The 17,768-nt window shown below is 41.9% G+C and overlaps 3 protein-coding genes across 5 annotated transcripts in view; 2 read left to right on the plus strand and 1 right to left on the minus strand.

Annotated features, from left to right (window-relative positions):
* Window positions 1-9,255, minus strand: part of c12.2 (von Willebrand factor A domain-containing protein c12.2) — a 30,194-nt gene extending 20,939 nt beyond the window's left edge. For 2 of the 3 annotated variants that reach the window (XR_015812238.1, XM_088203753.1), the window contains exons 1-5: window positions 9,044-9,255; window positions 8,860-8,980; window positions 8,649-8,784; window positions 7,030-7,197; window positions 6,773-6,937 (exon numbers count right to left, since the gene is read on the minus strand). Coding sequence is in view for 2 of the 3 variants with exons in the window: in XM_088203753.1 (XP_088059879.1) it covers window positions 6,773-6,937; window positions 7,030-7,197; window positions 8,649-8,784; window positions 8,860-8,980; window positions 9,044-9,206 (753 nt within the window). In the remaining variant the exon portion in view is untranslated. Of the gene's footprint in view, window positions 1-6,772; window positions 6,938-7,029; window positions 7,198-8,648; window positions 8,785-8,859; window positions 9,000-9,043 lie in introns of all 3 variants that reach the window. The other variant, XM_088203754.1, reaches the window with a different exon arrangement.
* On the plus strand, window positions 3,057-7,004 carry LOC148226138 (uncharacterized). The gene is made up of 2 exons (XM_088203757.1): window positions 3,057-3,131; window positions 5,846-7,004. The coding sequence occupies exon 2, from the start codon at window positions 5,876-5,878 to the stop codon at window positions 6,674-6,676; it is 801 nt and encodes a 266-aa protein (XP_088059883.1). The 5' UTR covers window positions 3,057-3,131; window positions 5,846-5,875; the 3' UTR covers window positions 6,677-7,004.
* A 1,560-nt stretch (window positions 9,256-10,815) lies between the features above and the next one.
* Gug (arginine-glutamic acid dipeptide repeats grunge) lies at window positions 10,816-16,579 on the plus strand. Its single transcript, XM_088203587.1, has one exon. The coding sequence runs from the start codon at window positions 10,937-10,939 to the stop codon at window positions 15,401-15,403; it is 4,467 nt and encodes a 1,488-aa protein (XP_088059713.1). The 5' UTR covers window positions 10,816-10,936; the 3' UTR covers window positions 15,404-16,579.
* The last annotated feature ends 1,189 nt before the right edge of the window (window positions 16,580-17,768 follow it).

A 17,768-nucleotide genomic window follows, 5' to 3' on the forward strand; every position in this document is an offset into this window, starting at 1 on the left:
CTAAATAGATACCGATTGGGATGAAAAGAGGTAGGCCAAAGTTGGCAACTAAAACGCTTATAATTGATTTAAAAAATGCATCTTGATTAATTAATAAAAATGTATATTGATTAATTAATAAAAATTATAATATAATTAATAATAATGGCTTTTCTTTTTTTAATACTATTGAACTTCATTAAACAGTTGTTTAAAAAGCACAGACACATATATGAGTACCACGATTGGAATGAGATAATAAAATAGGTAACTTCAAGTTTCCTGTATAAAATATGTGACCGTTTTTAGTTTTTATTCTGACTATCATAAATGTGCTGCAGTTGTTTTTTTAAATTTCACACCACGAAATTTAAAAAAAATTATCTTTCTATTGACTCATATTCCCGATGTTCATGCAGTAAATTTAAAAAAATGGGAGCAATGTTCTGTGAGAGTAATATTCAATGAGAGCGATGTTCCATGTGGGTAATTTCGCATTCCGCAGTTTTCGTGAGAGCAATAGTCCGTTCGTCGGTAATCTAAGAACTACATTAATCAGACAAAAAGAAATCGCTCCGCGTGGGAATCGCAGGTTGCAAAAATCTTTGGGTGTATTCCACAGTTTTTTTTCTATAGAAAATTTCCTGATAAAAAAGAACAAGAAAGACCGATCCCACTTTAGATGGTAGTTATTTTTAGAACAATTTGTAATAATGTATCTACTAATATGTTATAATAAATGATAAATGTTTTACCATTCTTTAAGTTCTTTTATATTTTAATTACTATGAATAATATAATTTATATGCTTAAATATTGACAAAAAAATAAAAACTGTATATACAATAATATAGTATTAACATATTTTTTTATTTATTAAAATTTCTCTAAAAAATCGTGAAGTAAAAATGAGAATTTTAATTTCTCGAGAAATGAAAAAATCAAGAAACCCTAATTGTGTACAATATATTCCTGCTAGTGTATTTTTATATGTATGTTTTTTGCTTATTTGCGCCCATTTTAGCGTCAATGCTAAATCGAACGAACTTGTTCAAGGTTTTAAGACAGTAATATATCAATGGATCGCGTTTCGTGAAAAAGAAAACTAACACGTAACAAATGTATTTTTTTACTACGAAACCAACTCCTTGTCATAACTAAATGTATCGGATTTAAACCAATATGAAATAGTTTTAATTTTAATTTTGGGAGAATCTGATACTGGGATCATATATTTAAAGCATCTCAAGAGATCAATGGAACAATCTTAAAATGAGTTCCGAATTTATTAAAATAAAACACACGAGTAGCATATATTGGTATAAATATAATAATATGTATATATTTATTTGCGTGTTTCTAAATTTCTATAAGAGAAAGCCATTCTATTTACGTTATATTGAGGCGTCAGTTAAATCCCTATTTTCAATACCTTGGGCCAACGAGCCTATAAAAAGCAAATTTATTCATATCACTGAAAATAATCGATTTTCCCATTGCGCGGTCTCTTGACTGTTTAAATTAATAAAGCAATTATGTAATAAATTTATAAAAAAAGTGTAATATATGTGATTTTTCTTCAAAGTTGTATACTAATTTAGCTAGAGCTAATTATCTTATTTATAATATTATGAGTTTTAAGGAACAAAGCGTTCATTTTATTTTCTATTCAATTCGAAAAACTCTAAATAGTCCAAATTTGCTTATCTGTTCAGTTCGTAGGCGATATATTATGTATCTGTAGCCATAGTAAGTTTACTATTTAATGGATTACAAAGGGCCAGTTAAATTCGATCACTGCCAAAAATATAAGATTTAATTTTATGTGGGCAACAAAAAAATAAAAAAGGTCACCTCAAACATTTTTGTTCGTAAAATGCCTGATATGTTTCTTTGTTTTTAGTTTCCACCATCTGTAAACAAAAAAATATTTTCGATGTGAACTTTTTTGTCCGGGTCATTAAATATTATCAAGATGGTAATGACGCGAGATTATTTAAGCCGCAAAAAATACAGTGGGCCGCATACGGCTTGCGGGCCGCGAGTTTCACAAGGTTGATTTACAATGTAATTATTTCTTAAATATTAATGATAGGGAGAAAGAAAACTTAAATTTATTAAAAATATGCATTTTTTATTAAAATAAAACTACATATTAGATTCTCTAGCCGCGCAGCGCTATTTAAAAAAATTGCTCTTGTCGTGATTGATAGAGTAACGTGATATTTTTACTTTAATTGTATCTTATTAAAACTTCTAATCCCATGTGGCTGCGCTATGCGAAATATTTGGATGCTTTAATCACAACTGCCATTTCACTTCAAATAGAGTGAAAGCGATATTTATTCAAATTAATTTTGGTATTTAGTTTATTGTTTATAATTCTAAAAAAGGATTAAATCCACGGATTTTTCAGCTCATTGTGGATCTGCAAATATTATTTGCAGCCCTTTGATCGCATTGACATGTAATGAATCTGTATTAAAACTATTATCTAATAATTTAAGATACACACAAACCTTAAAACATGTTAAAATATTGAAAATGCATTTGTAAACGGCATTTTAAAATTGCGGTACGAACATGATATTTACGGTGAAATTTGTGTCTTGAACGAAAAGTTCAAGAGCCGCATAAAATCGAATGGAACGATTGGAACGCTACTGAATTTGAGAATTATGCTATTTATGTATATCGTGATTTGAAAATTTCACTTAGATTAATACATAAATAGCGTTATTATGCAATTATCATTTTTCTGGTTTTCAAACCTCCCAATATATTTTTTTACAAGTAAATAGTTCGTGTCAAAGTTCAATTAAAATTTCCTACTTTTTCCGTATCCCGGATCGAATGTTGTCGAACAATTCCACCAATCATTCTAAAGTCTGTTCTCCAAGGATAAAAATAATCTTGATTAGTCCCTTATTCGACATGTTGTCTAACCAAACCGATATCGTTTGAAAAATTCGACGTGGGGGTTGAGGGTGAAAATAATTTATTGTAAATGGGCGCTAGTATTTGGCGTTGGGGCGCATTTCGACACGGTTTATAACTGGAATAGAGGTGGAGAAAATGACATTGGCGAGGCCGACGCCGAACCATGTCGACGTTTGTTTCGCGACGCAGCTCGTGATGAAACTTCGATTTAAGTGAGGAAAACATACATTATAATATTTAATGTTACAATAGCATTGTTGTTTTAATTATAGCAGTAATTCACAACTTAATTCAGTGAGCCAAAAAAATATGATTATTTATTTATATGCTAATTTATATTATAATACACAAGTTTCACTTAGATCTGCATGATTTAATGAAATATTTAAATTGTTCTTCTAAATAAACAATATTTTTTTATCAATAAACCATATATTCCCTATATAAGTATATATATAAATTAGTTTTAGAATACATTAATCAGATATTTAACTGATAACTTCAGTTTATAAACGAATACTAAGCGATCCATGATGCCCTCAGGGGTCTGGTAAAAAATATATTTTTCTATTAAAATGGTTTCTTAAAATATTGATATTTTTATTCACTTAACAATTGGTAGATGTGTTGTAGTTTAGTCATAGAATATTTTAATATTCACAAAAATTTAGTTTTGCAGTCTTCAAATATGCTTTTCATTAGATTTTAAAATGCAGGTATGTACTTGAATATAGGAATTTATGTTTCCTATATTTAAGTACAGTATGTAACAATGTTAAAAAAGTAAAAACAAAATAAACTGCATTAATGATTTTAAGCTTAAGTTATTTATAGATGTTGATATACAAAATAATATTTTTTAATAATAATATTATCTGTTTATTTGATAAAATATAACAATATTCAAGTAGTGTATTATGAACTATGACAGTTAATTTATACTATTGTACTTTATTGTTTTCATTTTAGTTGTAAAATATATCTCGCAAAAATTCAACAGTAAAAGAGACACGGTATTGTTATATATTATAAGATATAGAAAATACATTCGAAACAATAAGGACTCTTATTTTAATTACTCAAAGTTGATGTAGCTTTTAATCTCATACGCACAATATCGTTATTGTAGAAAGAGGCAATATAGCGTTACTACATCAATACCAAGGGAATATACTCAAACTTAACTTTTAATGTGAACATTAGTGATATCTTAATTCACTACCAACTCTCTCTTTATTTTGACGACACAACTTACTTGAACAAATAAAATTTAGGATTCAATTTGGATGGTAGATTAATCCTTAGATTTTAAATAAAGAAGTCCCATAGAGCAAGATGAATAATGGAAAAGCAACTACCATATAAGAGTTTATGTACAAAACCGATTCCCTCCTAGGAAGCTAGATAATTATATTATCAAATACTTACTATTATATATAAAAAGGTATAAGCTCTTATACAATAAGCAACAATAGTAGTAATGTAGAAACTTTATAAATAACCATTAAATTATCTCTAGTCGATTTTTTTTATTATAAATTAAATGTTCTAAATTTTAACATAAGAGTGAATAAGACATCTCTCTGATGATTGTTTTAATGAACGAGTAGTACATATCCTAGTTTTAGTTAGTTTGAAAATATTGGTAATAGAAACTTTTCCTTTGCCTAAATACGGATATAATCTATGTATATAGACAAAACATTAATATAACCTAAAACCAGGGCTGTGGAGTCGTTTAAAATTTTACCGATTCTGACTCCGATTTTAACAATTTTAATAAGAATAATTTTTGCCACATATAATTGATAGCAATGAAAATAACATCAACGAAAAAAGCTGATTTTATTGGTTTTATATTGTCAGGTTGACTAAATCTAATCTTAAATCTTTAATAATACTAAATCTAAATTTAATCTGTTTCATCAGTGATTTAAACTGAATTAGATCGTAAAAAAATAATTGTTTCTAATAAGTCAGCGTTTATGGAAAGCTTTTGATCATTTTAAGCGTGGAAAATAAACACTAGTGCATTCAACATGTTGATGAAAATTATAAAAATGAGTCGGAGTCGGTCGATTTTTTACGACTCCAAGCCTCCTAAAATAGCCATATTTATGTCAATGAATTAATATATCAATAATACTTGTAAAGAAGAAATTTGTCAAATAAAAAATTTATTTATTAATGTACAAGATGAATCAACCCTTCGAACGGTATCGCCGTACATGTAAGGTGGTCGATCTTTCACTGTTTTGCGTTACCCCAGATAGTTATATATTTACATATATAGCTGAAGAAATAATAAATAAAAAACATTATTTTTAATTTGATTTAATGTGAATAATATCAATAAATTAAAGAGTAGGAAATTAATTAACATAAAAAAATATTTTATATTAATATTATAAAAACTATTGAGAGGCTTTGAATCGATATATTAATTAACGAAATTTAATAATCGAAAAGTGTTAAAATAAATTATTAAAATATACTAATACAAAAAAGTAGTAAAATAAATCGAAGCAATAAAACGTTAAATATCACTGATTTTTTTAATAATTTATTAAAAATGCAATATAAAATATTAATAAATGAAAAACGACAATAATTATGAAAAAATATGTAAAACTAACTCACTTCTAGGTATATGTACTAACAAATTAACAAATGTGTATAAATTTAATATATAATAATAAATTAATACAATATTAATAAAAATTTACGAAAATGGTTAATGTGCCTCGTATATTTCTTTTAATTAACGACCATTCAGAATTTTGTAAAACTATTATTTTATTATATCTAAGAAAATTAATTACTGTCAATAGAATTATTATATAAGTTCATATTTTAGTTATAATACATAGTAACATAAAATAGTATATAAATAAATAATGAACAAATTAATTTTATTTCATTTCAGATCGATCATGATCAACTCCTGTCGTAAACAATGATTTGGGAAACATCACAGCGACCCCTGTTGGTCAAAACAGTATGGGTAGGAGGATACAGACATGCGATTCTGTCGGAAACGGAAAACTATGATATTGGATTATCTCAAAAGAACAAAAAGAATAAAATTAACTCCTCGGACAGCATAAACGAAGCTTACGCCGTGCCATTTCTGGCTGCCTGCGTACAAAAAATATCCCCGCAAAAACAAAATGCGACTAAAATCTCGCTTCCGAAGACTACGACATTACAGAGATGCGGAAATGCGCCGACTACGCCCAAAATAGAGTCTACGTGTCATAATCCACTATCGGAGAGAGTTTTACAATGGTTGGATCTCGCCGGACAGGAAGTGTTAAAGTGCGATCTAAAAACTAAACTATCCTTGCATCACAGTTTGTCGGAGATGAAAGAGTCGAACGGCTCTTGGTGTGCGGATTTCCCGAGAAAAACGTACAAGGCGTCACATTCGGACGGTGAGCAGATTAAATGCAAATACGTATCTATAAACGAGAGGTTCATCTCGGAGACTACGACGGTGAATTGTAAAAAGTCTTATAAAAACCAAACAGCGAGAAATAAAAAGTTTGTTCCCGATCCGTACGAATCGAGGGACACTACTTCCAGCGACGAGTACGATTTCGATAATTTAGATGGCTACGAATCGGACGGATTGAATTACGAATTTTACGAAGCTCCCGTCAAAAAGATCAACACGATAAAAAATAGAAACTGTGATACAAATTACTCATATCCGACAAGAAAAAAGCTTCATATTTTCATTCCTTCGCCGCAATAAGATAACGACACTTCTACGCTACTTTAAAACTGCTTTGCGTGTTAATTAAGACGATGTATATTTGCGTTTGTGATTATAGCTATAGTTAAAACATACCTGATACGTTTTGGGAGCGACGAGCCTGGCCTGGAATCGAGACCGAAGAGGAGGATCGAGAGCGTTGCCGGGATAGCGGGGGACGGGAAGTCCCAGAGCGACGATCCTGAAGTCCTCTCGTACGCGCTCCAACCGCCACGCTTTCAATGCGTCCGCTCCGTGTTCCTGGAAATATTATTCGTAAAAGGCGCTCGTGAGACTGAAAATATAATTAAAAGTACCTAAAAATAAAGATTTTTTATTAAGCAAACCCTTACCTTTAGCAATTTATCGTATCTTTCTGCTGGTATTAAGAATCGCCCATCTTCTAAATGCATCTCTCTGTTTTCCAGCAGATTATTCAAAACCGGTAGAACGTTTCGCTCTGCCTTTTCAATTCCGTCTAAAATAAGAATCCGACCTTCTATAGCTGCACGCACTGCACTCTGAAAAACAATAATAATAATATAGAGCGCAATCTACCGATCTTGAAAAAAAAATCGCATAGCTCAAGTTAACACTAGTTAGAAGAGTATAGTTGAATATAATTCTACTATTGTGTTTTGTATTATAATACTAAACATTGTTTAACAACAAATTGTGTCATTCAAATAACTCACAAAGGACGGTATTCCATATATAAAATACCATTCTTTGATAATAAAATCAGCTTTTAAATAGTGAGGGAGGGTCCACTAATTGCGCATGTAACGCTGAAGTATTTATAATTTAAATTAAATAGTTTTTTTAATATACATTTACTTCTTTGACTGCAGACCGGCGTTTGAGAAGCACTGTCTTAGACGGCACTTAAGAAATAATAAAGGTAATAACAACTCGTTTGGACAAAAGGCATAACCCACAACATGATAATAGAACATTACACAATTGCATAATTTAATAATAATTTGCATTGCAGACATCCCAAATTTGCGTGCTCATTTAAACACTCGTAATATACAGAAAAACTAACCTTTTGTGCAACAAAGGATGCACAGACAATACGTCTATCTAGCGTTAATACCACCATTGGCATTTAGCCCTTTGGAATGTGTTCATCTGGCAAATTTCAATTATTCAAGCCGTGAACATATTTCGTTGCTCAAATATTCAAGTGATACGTTTGTTCAACCATCTCTGCATTTTTGTGAATTACCGGAGATGTCTTGAATCAATAATATAAAAGGTCTGACACTTTGTCACCGAGCAGAGATGATTCTGTTATTTGAGATGAGCCGACCAGCGCTCAATCTACAGAAATATTTACTCTCGACAATATTTTGCTTTGTTAAAAATTGTACGAATTAATTGAATATACTGTTACAAACTTTCAACTTTTAAAAGTTCATCAAAATAGTATTTTTAAACGAAAATACTAGATAATCGAGAGTATACTGCACATTGCGAAAGTTTAAATAAAGGCTAAGCTTTAGTATCATCCCGTATCCAATTAAATCAGCAAATCTACATAAATTAAATTTAAAAAATATAAGAAGTTATTTTAAACACTAAAAAAATAAAATAATATATATTCTATACAAAAATATTTTTAAAAGTTTGGATTATATAGTTTTTTAATACAAGATATAAAGTATTCAAAGGGGTTTAAATTATTATGTGAAACGTGTCTGTACCACAGAAATTCATAAATGTGCATATTTAGAATAGATTTTCTTATCTTTAAAATTTAAATCGGTTAGGTGGGAGCGAGCGTCACTCAGAATATTAAAAACATTTATGTAAGGTAATGATCCTCCTCTCAAGTAGATTTGTTAAGCATTGGTTTCTGAGCATGGCGCCGACAATATCAACAAGTACCCGATGATGGTATAAAACAGTATGTAGATGTTGCTAATTAATTGGATGTGGGGTGATACTGTAGCCACTAAATAAATACCTGGTCAAAGTAATCGGCTGCATTGCCTCTTATCTCTTGTCGCTGTTTGAGGTCCGCTTCCGTGGTGTCTCTTGAGAGAGCTACGTACTCCGCTTCGCGCTGCGTCAATTCTAAGTATTGCATCGCGACGTTGCGCCTGTTGGCAGAAATTTTATCAACAATCATAAATTTTAAAATGAAATTTGTAAGAAAATTGCGCAATCGGTCTCACCGATTGGGTCCGGGAGGTCCCAGAAGGAACATGTCCTGTCCCAGGATGTCCTTTTGGAGCATCCATCGCAAGTGGTCGAGCTGATTCTGCGTAGATTCGAGTCGGTCGTTCTCGACGGTGACTGAAACGAAGGTCGAAAACTACAGTGCAAAGTTCGGAGCGCGAAATTCAAAATCTTTCGTACGATAATTGACGGGAACGTAGGCGCGATTGCGCGGCTCGTCGACCGTTTTCGATATCTCTCCGATTTGCACGCGAGACACAGGACCGATTCCAGAAGAGGCGAGTCGACGCGCGTCAAAACATAACCTCCGTCGGTGCGCGGCTCGAGCTGTCAACGCGAACATGGCTACAGTTTGACAGGAGACCGACGGTGGCGCCGCCCGTCTGTCGTCTATCGAAGCGCGGGAGGAGACAATTGCGCAAAATTCTTATTTTTTTAAAACGAATTTCTTTTTTAAATTATTGGTTATTAATTTGCATATAAAGTAAAAAAAGTTTTTTATTATGATTTTGTGTAAAAATACAGATTTAAAAATTATCATTAGTAACCAATAAACGTATTCAATTGATGTCGCTTTATTTTTCATCCTGGTAAAAGAAACTTTAATTTAAGCTAAATTTATTTAAATTTGTAATATTATAAATGTGTACTAATAAATTTATTGTAAAGTTTAGGGTTTGTACGTACGTAAAAAAATGAGTAAATTGTCTAATTTTCTCAAATTTACGTCTCGATATAGTTTTCTCAAAGAAAGAAATATATAGAACTGATCTATTTAACCGAAAAACGAATTTCGAAAGTTGGATTGCTAATAATGCATTTTTTTAAATCACCATATCTATTTGTTTTTATGACTTTACACTTAATTATTTCATCTTCGAAATACAACTTCAAAAACTGCAAAATATTTTTCGGGATCTCTTTGAATTTTATTACCAGTTCTTTATAAAAAGCGAACATCGGAAGGAGCACTTGATACCGGTGACGTTTTTATCCTTTCGGACCATTGTGTGTAATCGGTAATCGGATAATAGTTTTATATGCGCTACTCGAAGAAAAATTGTTTGTATGGATGGTGCTAAATCATCATATTCACCATCGGTTTCATGCTCTGACGATTCGTATTCGATAGTCTTTGTATTGTGGTAAAATATAATAAAAGGAATAAAAAAATTATTCAATTTAAAATTGAAAATGATTTGCGAATCACAAACACGATAATGATTATACAGCTAATTCGTGAATATTTTTTTAAGATTTTATTACGATTTTACAAATTTTGCTTGTTTCACACCGCCAAAATTCCGCCGACTTCTCTTTCCAATCATGGTCCGTTCACGATCCCCAGTTTGAGGAACACTGTTTTAGACCGAAGCGTTTCGACCCCTTCGAAAATATTTTACACTCGCATCCGAATGGCGGCTTATTTTCATATCGAATACAATGTATTCGATACGGCGATATAATATATACGAGACGGCGACTATAATCGAGGATTCAATCGGAAGATTTTTTATCATCCTCAAGGATGAAAAACATCAAATGTGGTTAAAAATAGAATTTAATTCGTGACTGACCGTTCAGCAGATTTTTCATATTGCTGGGAAAAAAATATTATTTTACATAGAAAATAAGAAAAAGTATTTTTTTGTATTCCCTTCGGTCGCAGGTTTGGTTCGCGTATGTTGAATTAGTACGTCTGCGCTTGAAATGCCTAATTCGCATATACAAAAAGACCGATTCCGATCTGAATGAAATATTTGTATTTTATAAAATATATTTATTACTAATGTATATTATAATTAGACGATTTGTAATTGGCGAAATTGTATGTTTATAACGAAATTAAAATTTTATTTTGTCACCGTAAATTCTATACTCGGTCGATTTGAGTGTAAAATTGAATGGCACCGTCTAACTAGCGAACGGAGTGCAAGTTCGGGGTTCGCGAACGCGCGGTTCGGGGACGCCGACGGCGCATGGCCGGCCAGTGGGCTTCGGCCAAAATAAAAAAAGGCGGTGTTGTGAGGCGCTCCGCCGGAGCACGGGGGCCGGAGCCAGGGCTCCGCCGGCATGGCTGCGGCGGGGGGCGCGACGGGCGGCGAGGCTGACGGCGGAGCCGCCCGCGACGCTTACGCCCGACTTCCCGAGGTCCTCGCCGCGGCGCCGGCCGCTCCCGCGGCGGCGCCCGAGGAGCTGCGCTGGCTGCCCGCGCAGGCGAGCGACCGCGACCTGCTCATGTACCTGAGGGCGGCGAGATCCATGGCCGCGTTCGTGGGCATGTGCGACGGCGGCTCGCCCGACGACGGCTGCGTGGCCGCCGGCCGAGACGACACCACCATCAACGCGCTCGACGCGCTGCACGACTCCGGCTACGACCCGGGCCGCGCGCTGGAAGCCCTCGGCAAGTGCCCCGTGCCGCGCGGCGTCGACAAAAAGTGGTCCGAAGAGGAGACGAAGCGCTTCGTCAAGGGCATCCGCCAGTTCGGCAAGAACTTCTTTCGCATCCGCAAGGACCTGCTGCCGCACAAGGAGACGGCCGAACTCGTGGAATTCTACTACCTGTGGAAGAAGACCCCGGGCGCGGGCAACAATCGGCCGCACCGCCGTCGCCGCCAGGCCTCGCTGCGCCGTATTCGCAACGCGCGCGCTCATCCTCAGCGGCCCGGCGGCAAGGACGCGGCGCCTCCGCCCGAGCCCGAACCGGAGCCCGCTGCCGCCGCCAAGGAGCCCGGCGAGACGAGCTCGGTCACCGAGGACGACAACTCGGACGACGACAGCGACTCGCGCGACGCCGACGCTCCCTCTGCCCGTCGCAGCTCGGAGCGCTCGCCGCACCGGAGGGGCGCGCGCACCCGCAACAAGGCCAAGCGGCCCGCTCAGCAGCCCGCCCAGCGGCGCGCCAACACTCCCAACGGCAAGGACAAGCCCAAGAAGCCCGACAAACCCAAGAAGCGCATCGCCGAAGACGAGGAGCCCGAGGAGTCGTCCAAGAAGAAGCGCGCCGCCAGCCCCGCCGAGAGCCTCACCAACGACAGCGCGTCCAACGGCGACGAGCCGGACGCGCCCGACGGCGACCCCGAGTCTCCGAGGGCAGACGACGTCCCGGCGCCGCCGCCGCCTCCGCCCCCTCTGCCCCCGGCGCCGCCTCTCGTCGAGGAGAACGCCGACGAGACCGAGTTTCTGCGCTTCCCGTTCGACAAGGACGTCCGAGACCGCGCACCGCCCGAAGAGGAAGTCAAGGCCGACCCGCTCGCCGACGAGGTCGAGGCGGAAGAGCGCGCCAGGCGCACGCCCGAGCCGCCGCCGCCTCCGCCCCCTCCAGAACCGGAGCCTCCTCCGCCGACGGAGCCGGAGCCCGTCGAGCTCGAAGAGACCGTCGACGTCGAGCCGCCCGTGGAGACTCCGCCCGCTCCCGAGCCCGCGGACGTCTTCCCGATCGAGCCGAAGGTCGAACGAGTCGAAGAGCCCGAACCGCCAGAACCGCCGCCGCTGCCGCTGCCGCTTCCGCTTCCGATCGCGCTACCCGTGAAGACCGAGCCCGCGGAAGAGGAAGCGATCGCGCGCGAGGAGCTCGAGGCGGCCGAGCGGCGCGCGCGGGAGTTCGACTCTCGCGCGCCCCCCGAGCCCCCGCTATGCCGCCCGCCCGACGCCGAGGATGTCCACGCCCGCAGGAAGCGGGAGAGCTATCCGCTGACGTCGAGCGTGCCGCAGCTGGGTCGCTTCGGCGGCGACTCGGACCCCTACTCGAGCTACGCGGCCGCCTACTTCCCGAGGCCGCCCCGCCCGCCCGACGAGCCGCCGCCTCCCGACGTCAAGATCAAGGCGGAGGCGCCCGAGCCGCCTGTCGGCCCCCTCGACCCCGCCGATCCGCTGCAGTCCCTCAAAGAGGTGAAGGTGCCCGGCTACCCGGCTGCCGCGGCGCCCCTCGACCCAGACGACCAGCACCGTCAGCATCAACAACACCAGCAGCACCAACTCGTCGTCAAGAAAGAGCCGCCCGGGGAGGCGGGCCTCGGGTTCGAGCCGCCCAAAAGCCCGCGCGCGCCTGCCAAGCCGCAGCCACAGTCGCAGTCGAGGCCCTCGACGGTCGCGTCGCCCTACTCGGGCCGGTTGTCGAGCCCTTCGCAGCGGCCGGCGCCCTCTCCTCCGCAACAGCAACACGCGCCGCCCGTCTCGCACTCGGCGCTCAACCTGATGAGCCCGTCGCCGCTGTCTGCTGGTCCCGTCGCCCACCCGCAGCAGCAGGGCCCGCATCCTCATCCGTTCGCAACGCCCCTGCATCACCAGCCGCACCATCTCTACCACCACTCGCTGTTCGCGGCCGCAGCAGCGGCACACGCGATGCACCCATACTATCCGCACCCCCACGCTGGCTACCCGATGGCTTACCCGTACCCCTACGGGCCCCTGGCGCAACCGCACCCGGCGCCACCGGCCCACAATCCGCAGTCCGTCCCCGGCAGGCACGAGCTCGGCAAGCCGCCGACGATCGAGTCGACGACGATGCTCGCATCGCACCGTACCTCCAGCTCGTCGGTCACCACGCGCTCCCTGCGCGAGATCTCCGAGACGACGGAAGACGCCCGGGCGTCCGGCGGCTCGACCACCGAACGCTTGCAGACACGCGAGACGACACTCACGCACCACCGCTCGACGAGCCACCACAGCTCAGTGCACGCGAGCGCCGAGAAGCAGCCGAACCAGCCGGGCGGCGGCAACCGCTCGTTGACCATCTCGCACTCGACGTCGAGCAGCTCGTCCCAGTCCATCCAGCACAAGATCAACTCGCAGCAGAAGACGACGTCGCACTCGCCCCACGGCCACCTCTCGGCCGCTGTCTCGCAGACCTCGTCGACGAGCGTGAACGTGTCGACGAACCACTCGCACCACCACCAGCACTCGCACCACCATCAGCACGTGCACGAGCGGCTCTCGCCCGCCGACCAGATGCTCGCCAGGCATCACTCCAAGATGCTACAGAGCTCGGCGAACCCGCACCACCTGATGATCCAACCTCCGGCGCTCGGCCACCACGGCGGCCTCGGCTTGCAGCCGGCGCCGAGCTCGCTCGACGGCCTCAGGATGCACGCGCAGGCGGCGGCGGCAGCCGCAGCGCTCCAACACCCGAAGCCGGGTTCGCCGCACTCGTCGCAGCACTCGCACCACCGTCCGCCGGGCCGTCCGCCACCCGAGGACGGCCTCGACGGACCCCCGGTGCTCAAGCTCGAGCCGGCCTCGCACCCGCCGGACGAAGAGGAGATCCCGAGTCCGTCGCACGCCCCCAGGGGTCCGAGCCCCGAGCCCAAGATCGAGGATGCCGAGTGCCACCGGTCACAGTCGGCGATCTTCCTGCGCCACTGGAACCGCGGCGATTACAACTCCTGCACGCGCACCGACCTGGTCTTCAAGCCCGTGCCCGATTCGAAGCTGGCGCGGAAGCGCGAGGAGCGGCTACGGAAGCAGGCGGAGAAGGACCGCGAGGAGCGCGACAAGTTGGCGCAGCAGGCGCACGCGAGGAAGATCTCGACGCCGGACAAGCCGGACGCGAAGCCCCCGTCGCGCGGCGCCCTCGACAGCGCGCCTTCCCCCTACGACAGGTTCCCGAGGCAGGCGTATCCGGACACGCCGGCGCTCCGCCAGCTCTCCGAGTACGCTCGTCCGCACGCCGGCTTCAGCCCAGGGAACTTGCCGCGGCACTGCATGGACCCGATGCTGCAGTATCAGCTGGGCATGTACGGGCCAGCCGGCGCGAGGGAGCGCCTGGAGCTCGAACACCTGGAGCGCGAGAAGCGCGACCGCGAGATCAGGGAGCTGAGGGAGCGCGAGCTCAACGACCGGCTCAAGGAGGAGCTGCTAAAGAACACCAACCTGGGCGCGAGGGTCGACCCCCACTGGCTGGAGATGCACCGGCGGTACGGCGTCGCGCCGCCGCAGGGCGGCATCCCACTCCACCAGTTCGGCCTCTATGGCCCTTCGGGCCCAGGCCAGGCGGCGCTGTCGCAGCTCGAGAGGGAGAGACTCGAGCGCCTCGGCATCCCGCCCCCGGGGCCGCCCGGTCAGCCGGGCAACCCTCACCACCCGCACCATCATCCCGGAGGGGCGTCGGCGGCGCAGCTCGACGTGGCCGAGCGACTCGCTCTCGCGACGGACCCGATGGTGCGCCTGCAGATGGCGGGCATCAGTCCCGAGTACCACGCCCACACTCATGCGCACACTCACGCTCATTCGCACACACACCTACACCTGCATCCGGGACAGCAGGCGGCGGCTCAGGCGCAGCAGGAGAGCTGGGAGAGGCAAGGCGTCCGACCGACGTTGCTGGGAGCTCACCCCGAGCTGCTGAGCAGGCCGTACGCAGAGCAACTGGCGCAGCAGGCGGCGGCGCACGACCAGTTCCAGAGGCAGCTGCTGATGGAAAGGGAGCGTTTTCCGCCGTCCCACCATTCTGCCCACGACGACTACATGAGGCACCAGCAGCGCGAGAGGGAGCTCAAAGTAAGGGCCCTCGAGGAAGCGGCGCGGGCTGCGAGGCCCTAGTGCGTTTCGTCTCGGACCTTTTTGCGCGCAGTCAACGATTGGACGTCGACGCCTCGGAGCCTTCCGACGGAGCGCATCGCTCCCTCGGTTTTAAAAATGTAAAAGTTCACGTGTACATATTTCGTACTCTGTATCTAGTATTTTAAAACGTGACATGACAGGTCATAAAATTTCGGTTTTATAATATTTATTTTTAGTTTCGATTTAAACTATTACTTACGTATCATGCCAGTGATTTTTAACACGTTTCCGTTTCTCGGCGCGGATCTAGTCTTCGAGCCGTTCGATTCCTTTAGAGCGCGGCGTTCGTTCCGTTTTTACGACGAACGACGGCGCGTTCGACAAGAATAAAATATTTTTGTATCCGATGTTCACACGCGACAACCGCTGATCCGTTCGAAGATCGCGCAAAACGAAAGCTCCCATCCGCGAATTTCGTTCGGCGACGGTCGCGAGATTGTATTTTTAAAATACGACGGAGATTGTTCGAAACGAAACCGCCAGGACCGCGTCTCTTCGCCGAAGGGCATGATTCATCTTAGATCGTTTTCGTCCTTCCGCCCTCCCAGGCGATGTTCGACGTCGAACGGTTTCCGCGTTACTTTGCGAAATAATATCTGCTCGCTTCGCGTTCTATTATGATTTGTATTAGGTCGATAAATAGTATTGTGTATTTTTTTACGACGTAATCGTAAAACCCGCTCGGACTTGCGAGTTTTAGTCGCGAACCGAAGAGAGATGTGTTATTTTAAAATCAAAGATTTAGGCGAACGCGCCGTTACCGAAAAGCGTTTTTACTGTCAATTTCGTTTACAAACTGACGATGGATTGTTTTTCTTACTTTTTATAGATTATTTATATAAAAAAAACATTAGAATTTTGACTTGTATAAAAATTAGCTATTAAGGTTCGTAAAGATAAGATGTGTTTTATTCGATTGCGCATATTATATACTGTCAACTCTGAAGTATTCGTTCGAGAATGGGATTATATTTTGATAGAATCTATGACAAAGTTCGCGAAACGCACGAGAGTAAACTTTATTTTGTTAAGGTGTCCAGAAAAATAATTTTAAGCAGAGTTTCATACTGATATGAAAATGTTTTAACTTGGAAAATTTATTTATTTCGTGAAAAATATTTAATACATTATACCAACTTATGGATAAAACCTAAACCATTTTTTATTTTGTATCCCGTTAGTGTAGTTTTTTTAATCCAGTCGTTTTCTTAAATATTGGAGGTATTCCACTTTTCGTACTCGAATTCCTGACCAGTTGAATATAAGGAAACTCAATAATTTCCAATACTAAATTTTTTTATACTTGAGTCGCCCGACGTTAGCGTATGTACTTCGCTCCTTTTATAAGTCTGTCTTCTGCGTACTCTCTGTTTTGTTATTCTAGAAAATGTTATTTTACTGTATTAATCCTGATGACTATTATTTATAAAATAATTTTTATTATATGAACATATTTTCAAATATCAGCGTTAATTTTGGACGTTACGATAATAATAACTTTTATCTGAACGCAGGTTTTTACATAAGCATTGAGTCGCACGTACTTTTATCGCAGAAGACATGTAATAATTAGCATGCAGTATTTTCCAGGTAAAGAAGATCTTCGTGGTTGCCGAAGAAATCGAGCCTAGGTGTGTTTGACATAAAATCGGTATATGATCAAGTAGATTATTCGTTATTGTTTCATACGACTAATAAACAGTCGGCTGCTATATAAGCAAGACGTCGATGAACGATGTGAGATTTTCAGAAAAAAATACACGCAGCTGATGATCTTTGGAATTCAATAGACAGTTGAAAACGGCAGTTGAAAAAAGTCAAGACGAACAACTTGCGATCGCCTAATGATGACAACAAGTATTAAATACTGGTTAGTTTAATAAGACGTTCATAAAAAGTGCCAGTTACTTGGTTACAAACTAAAGATTGACCGGACTGCCTTTTATTTTTCGACTGAAACCATATCTGAACTGAATATTGTATTTTCAAGTAAGATGCAAATACAAAGTAATTTCAAAATACATATTTAAATACATCATTGCTTATGTTTTTGATAGATCCAACACAGTACTTAGTTTCTTGATACGGGGGAGTATCGGAATTTTTTCCTAATCATTGTGATCATTATCTTGAGGGTACTCTTGATCTCATCTAGGTCGATGCAGTTTTTATTAAAATTTAATTTAGCTTCATTTTAAACCGATAGTCAAAGTATTTGAAATTACTTTTGCGTATATTTTTTATTTATAGCTATTTTTTTTAATTTCTGTTTCAATTGAATTTTTACTTTTGGCTTTTGTGGTTGTATCAAAATTGATAGGGTGATCTTAAACGAAACTAATTT

This window comes from Plectrocnemia conspersa, unplaced genomic scaffold, assembly GCF_051122295.1.
Source record: "Plectrocnemia conspersa isolate PC_06_02 unplaced genomic scaffold, ASM5112229v1 ptg000014l, whole genome shotgun sequence".
Classification (NCBI taxonomy): domain Eukaryota; kingdom Metazoa; phylum Arthropoda; class Insecta; order Trichoptera; family Polycentropodidae; genus Plectrocnemia; species Plectrocnemia conspersa.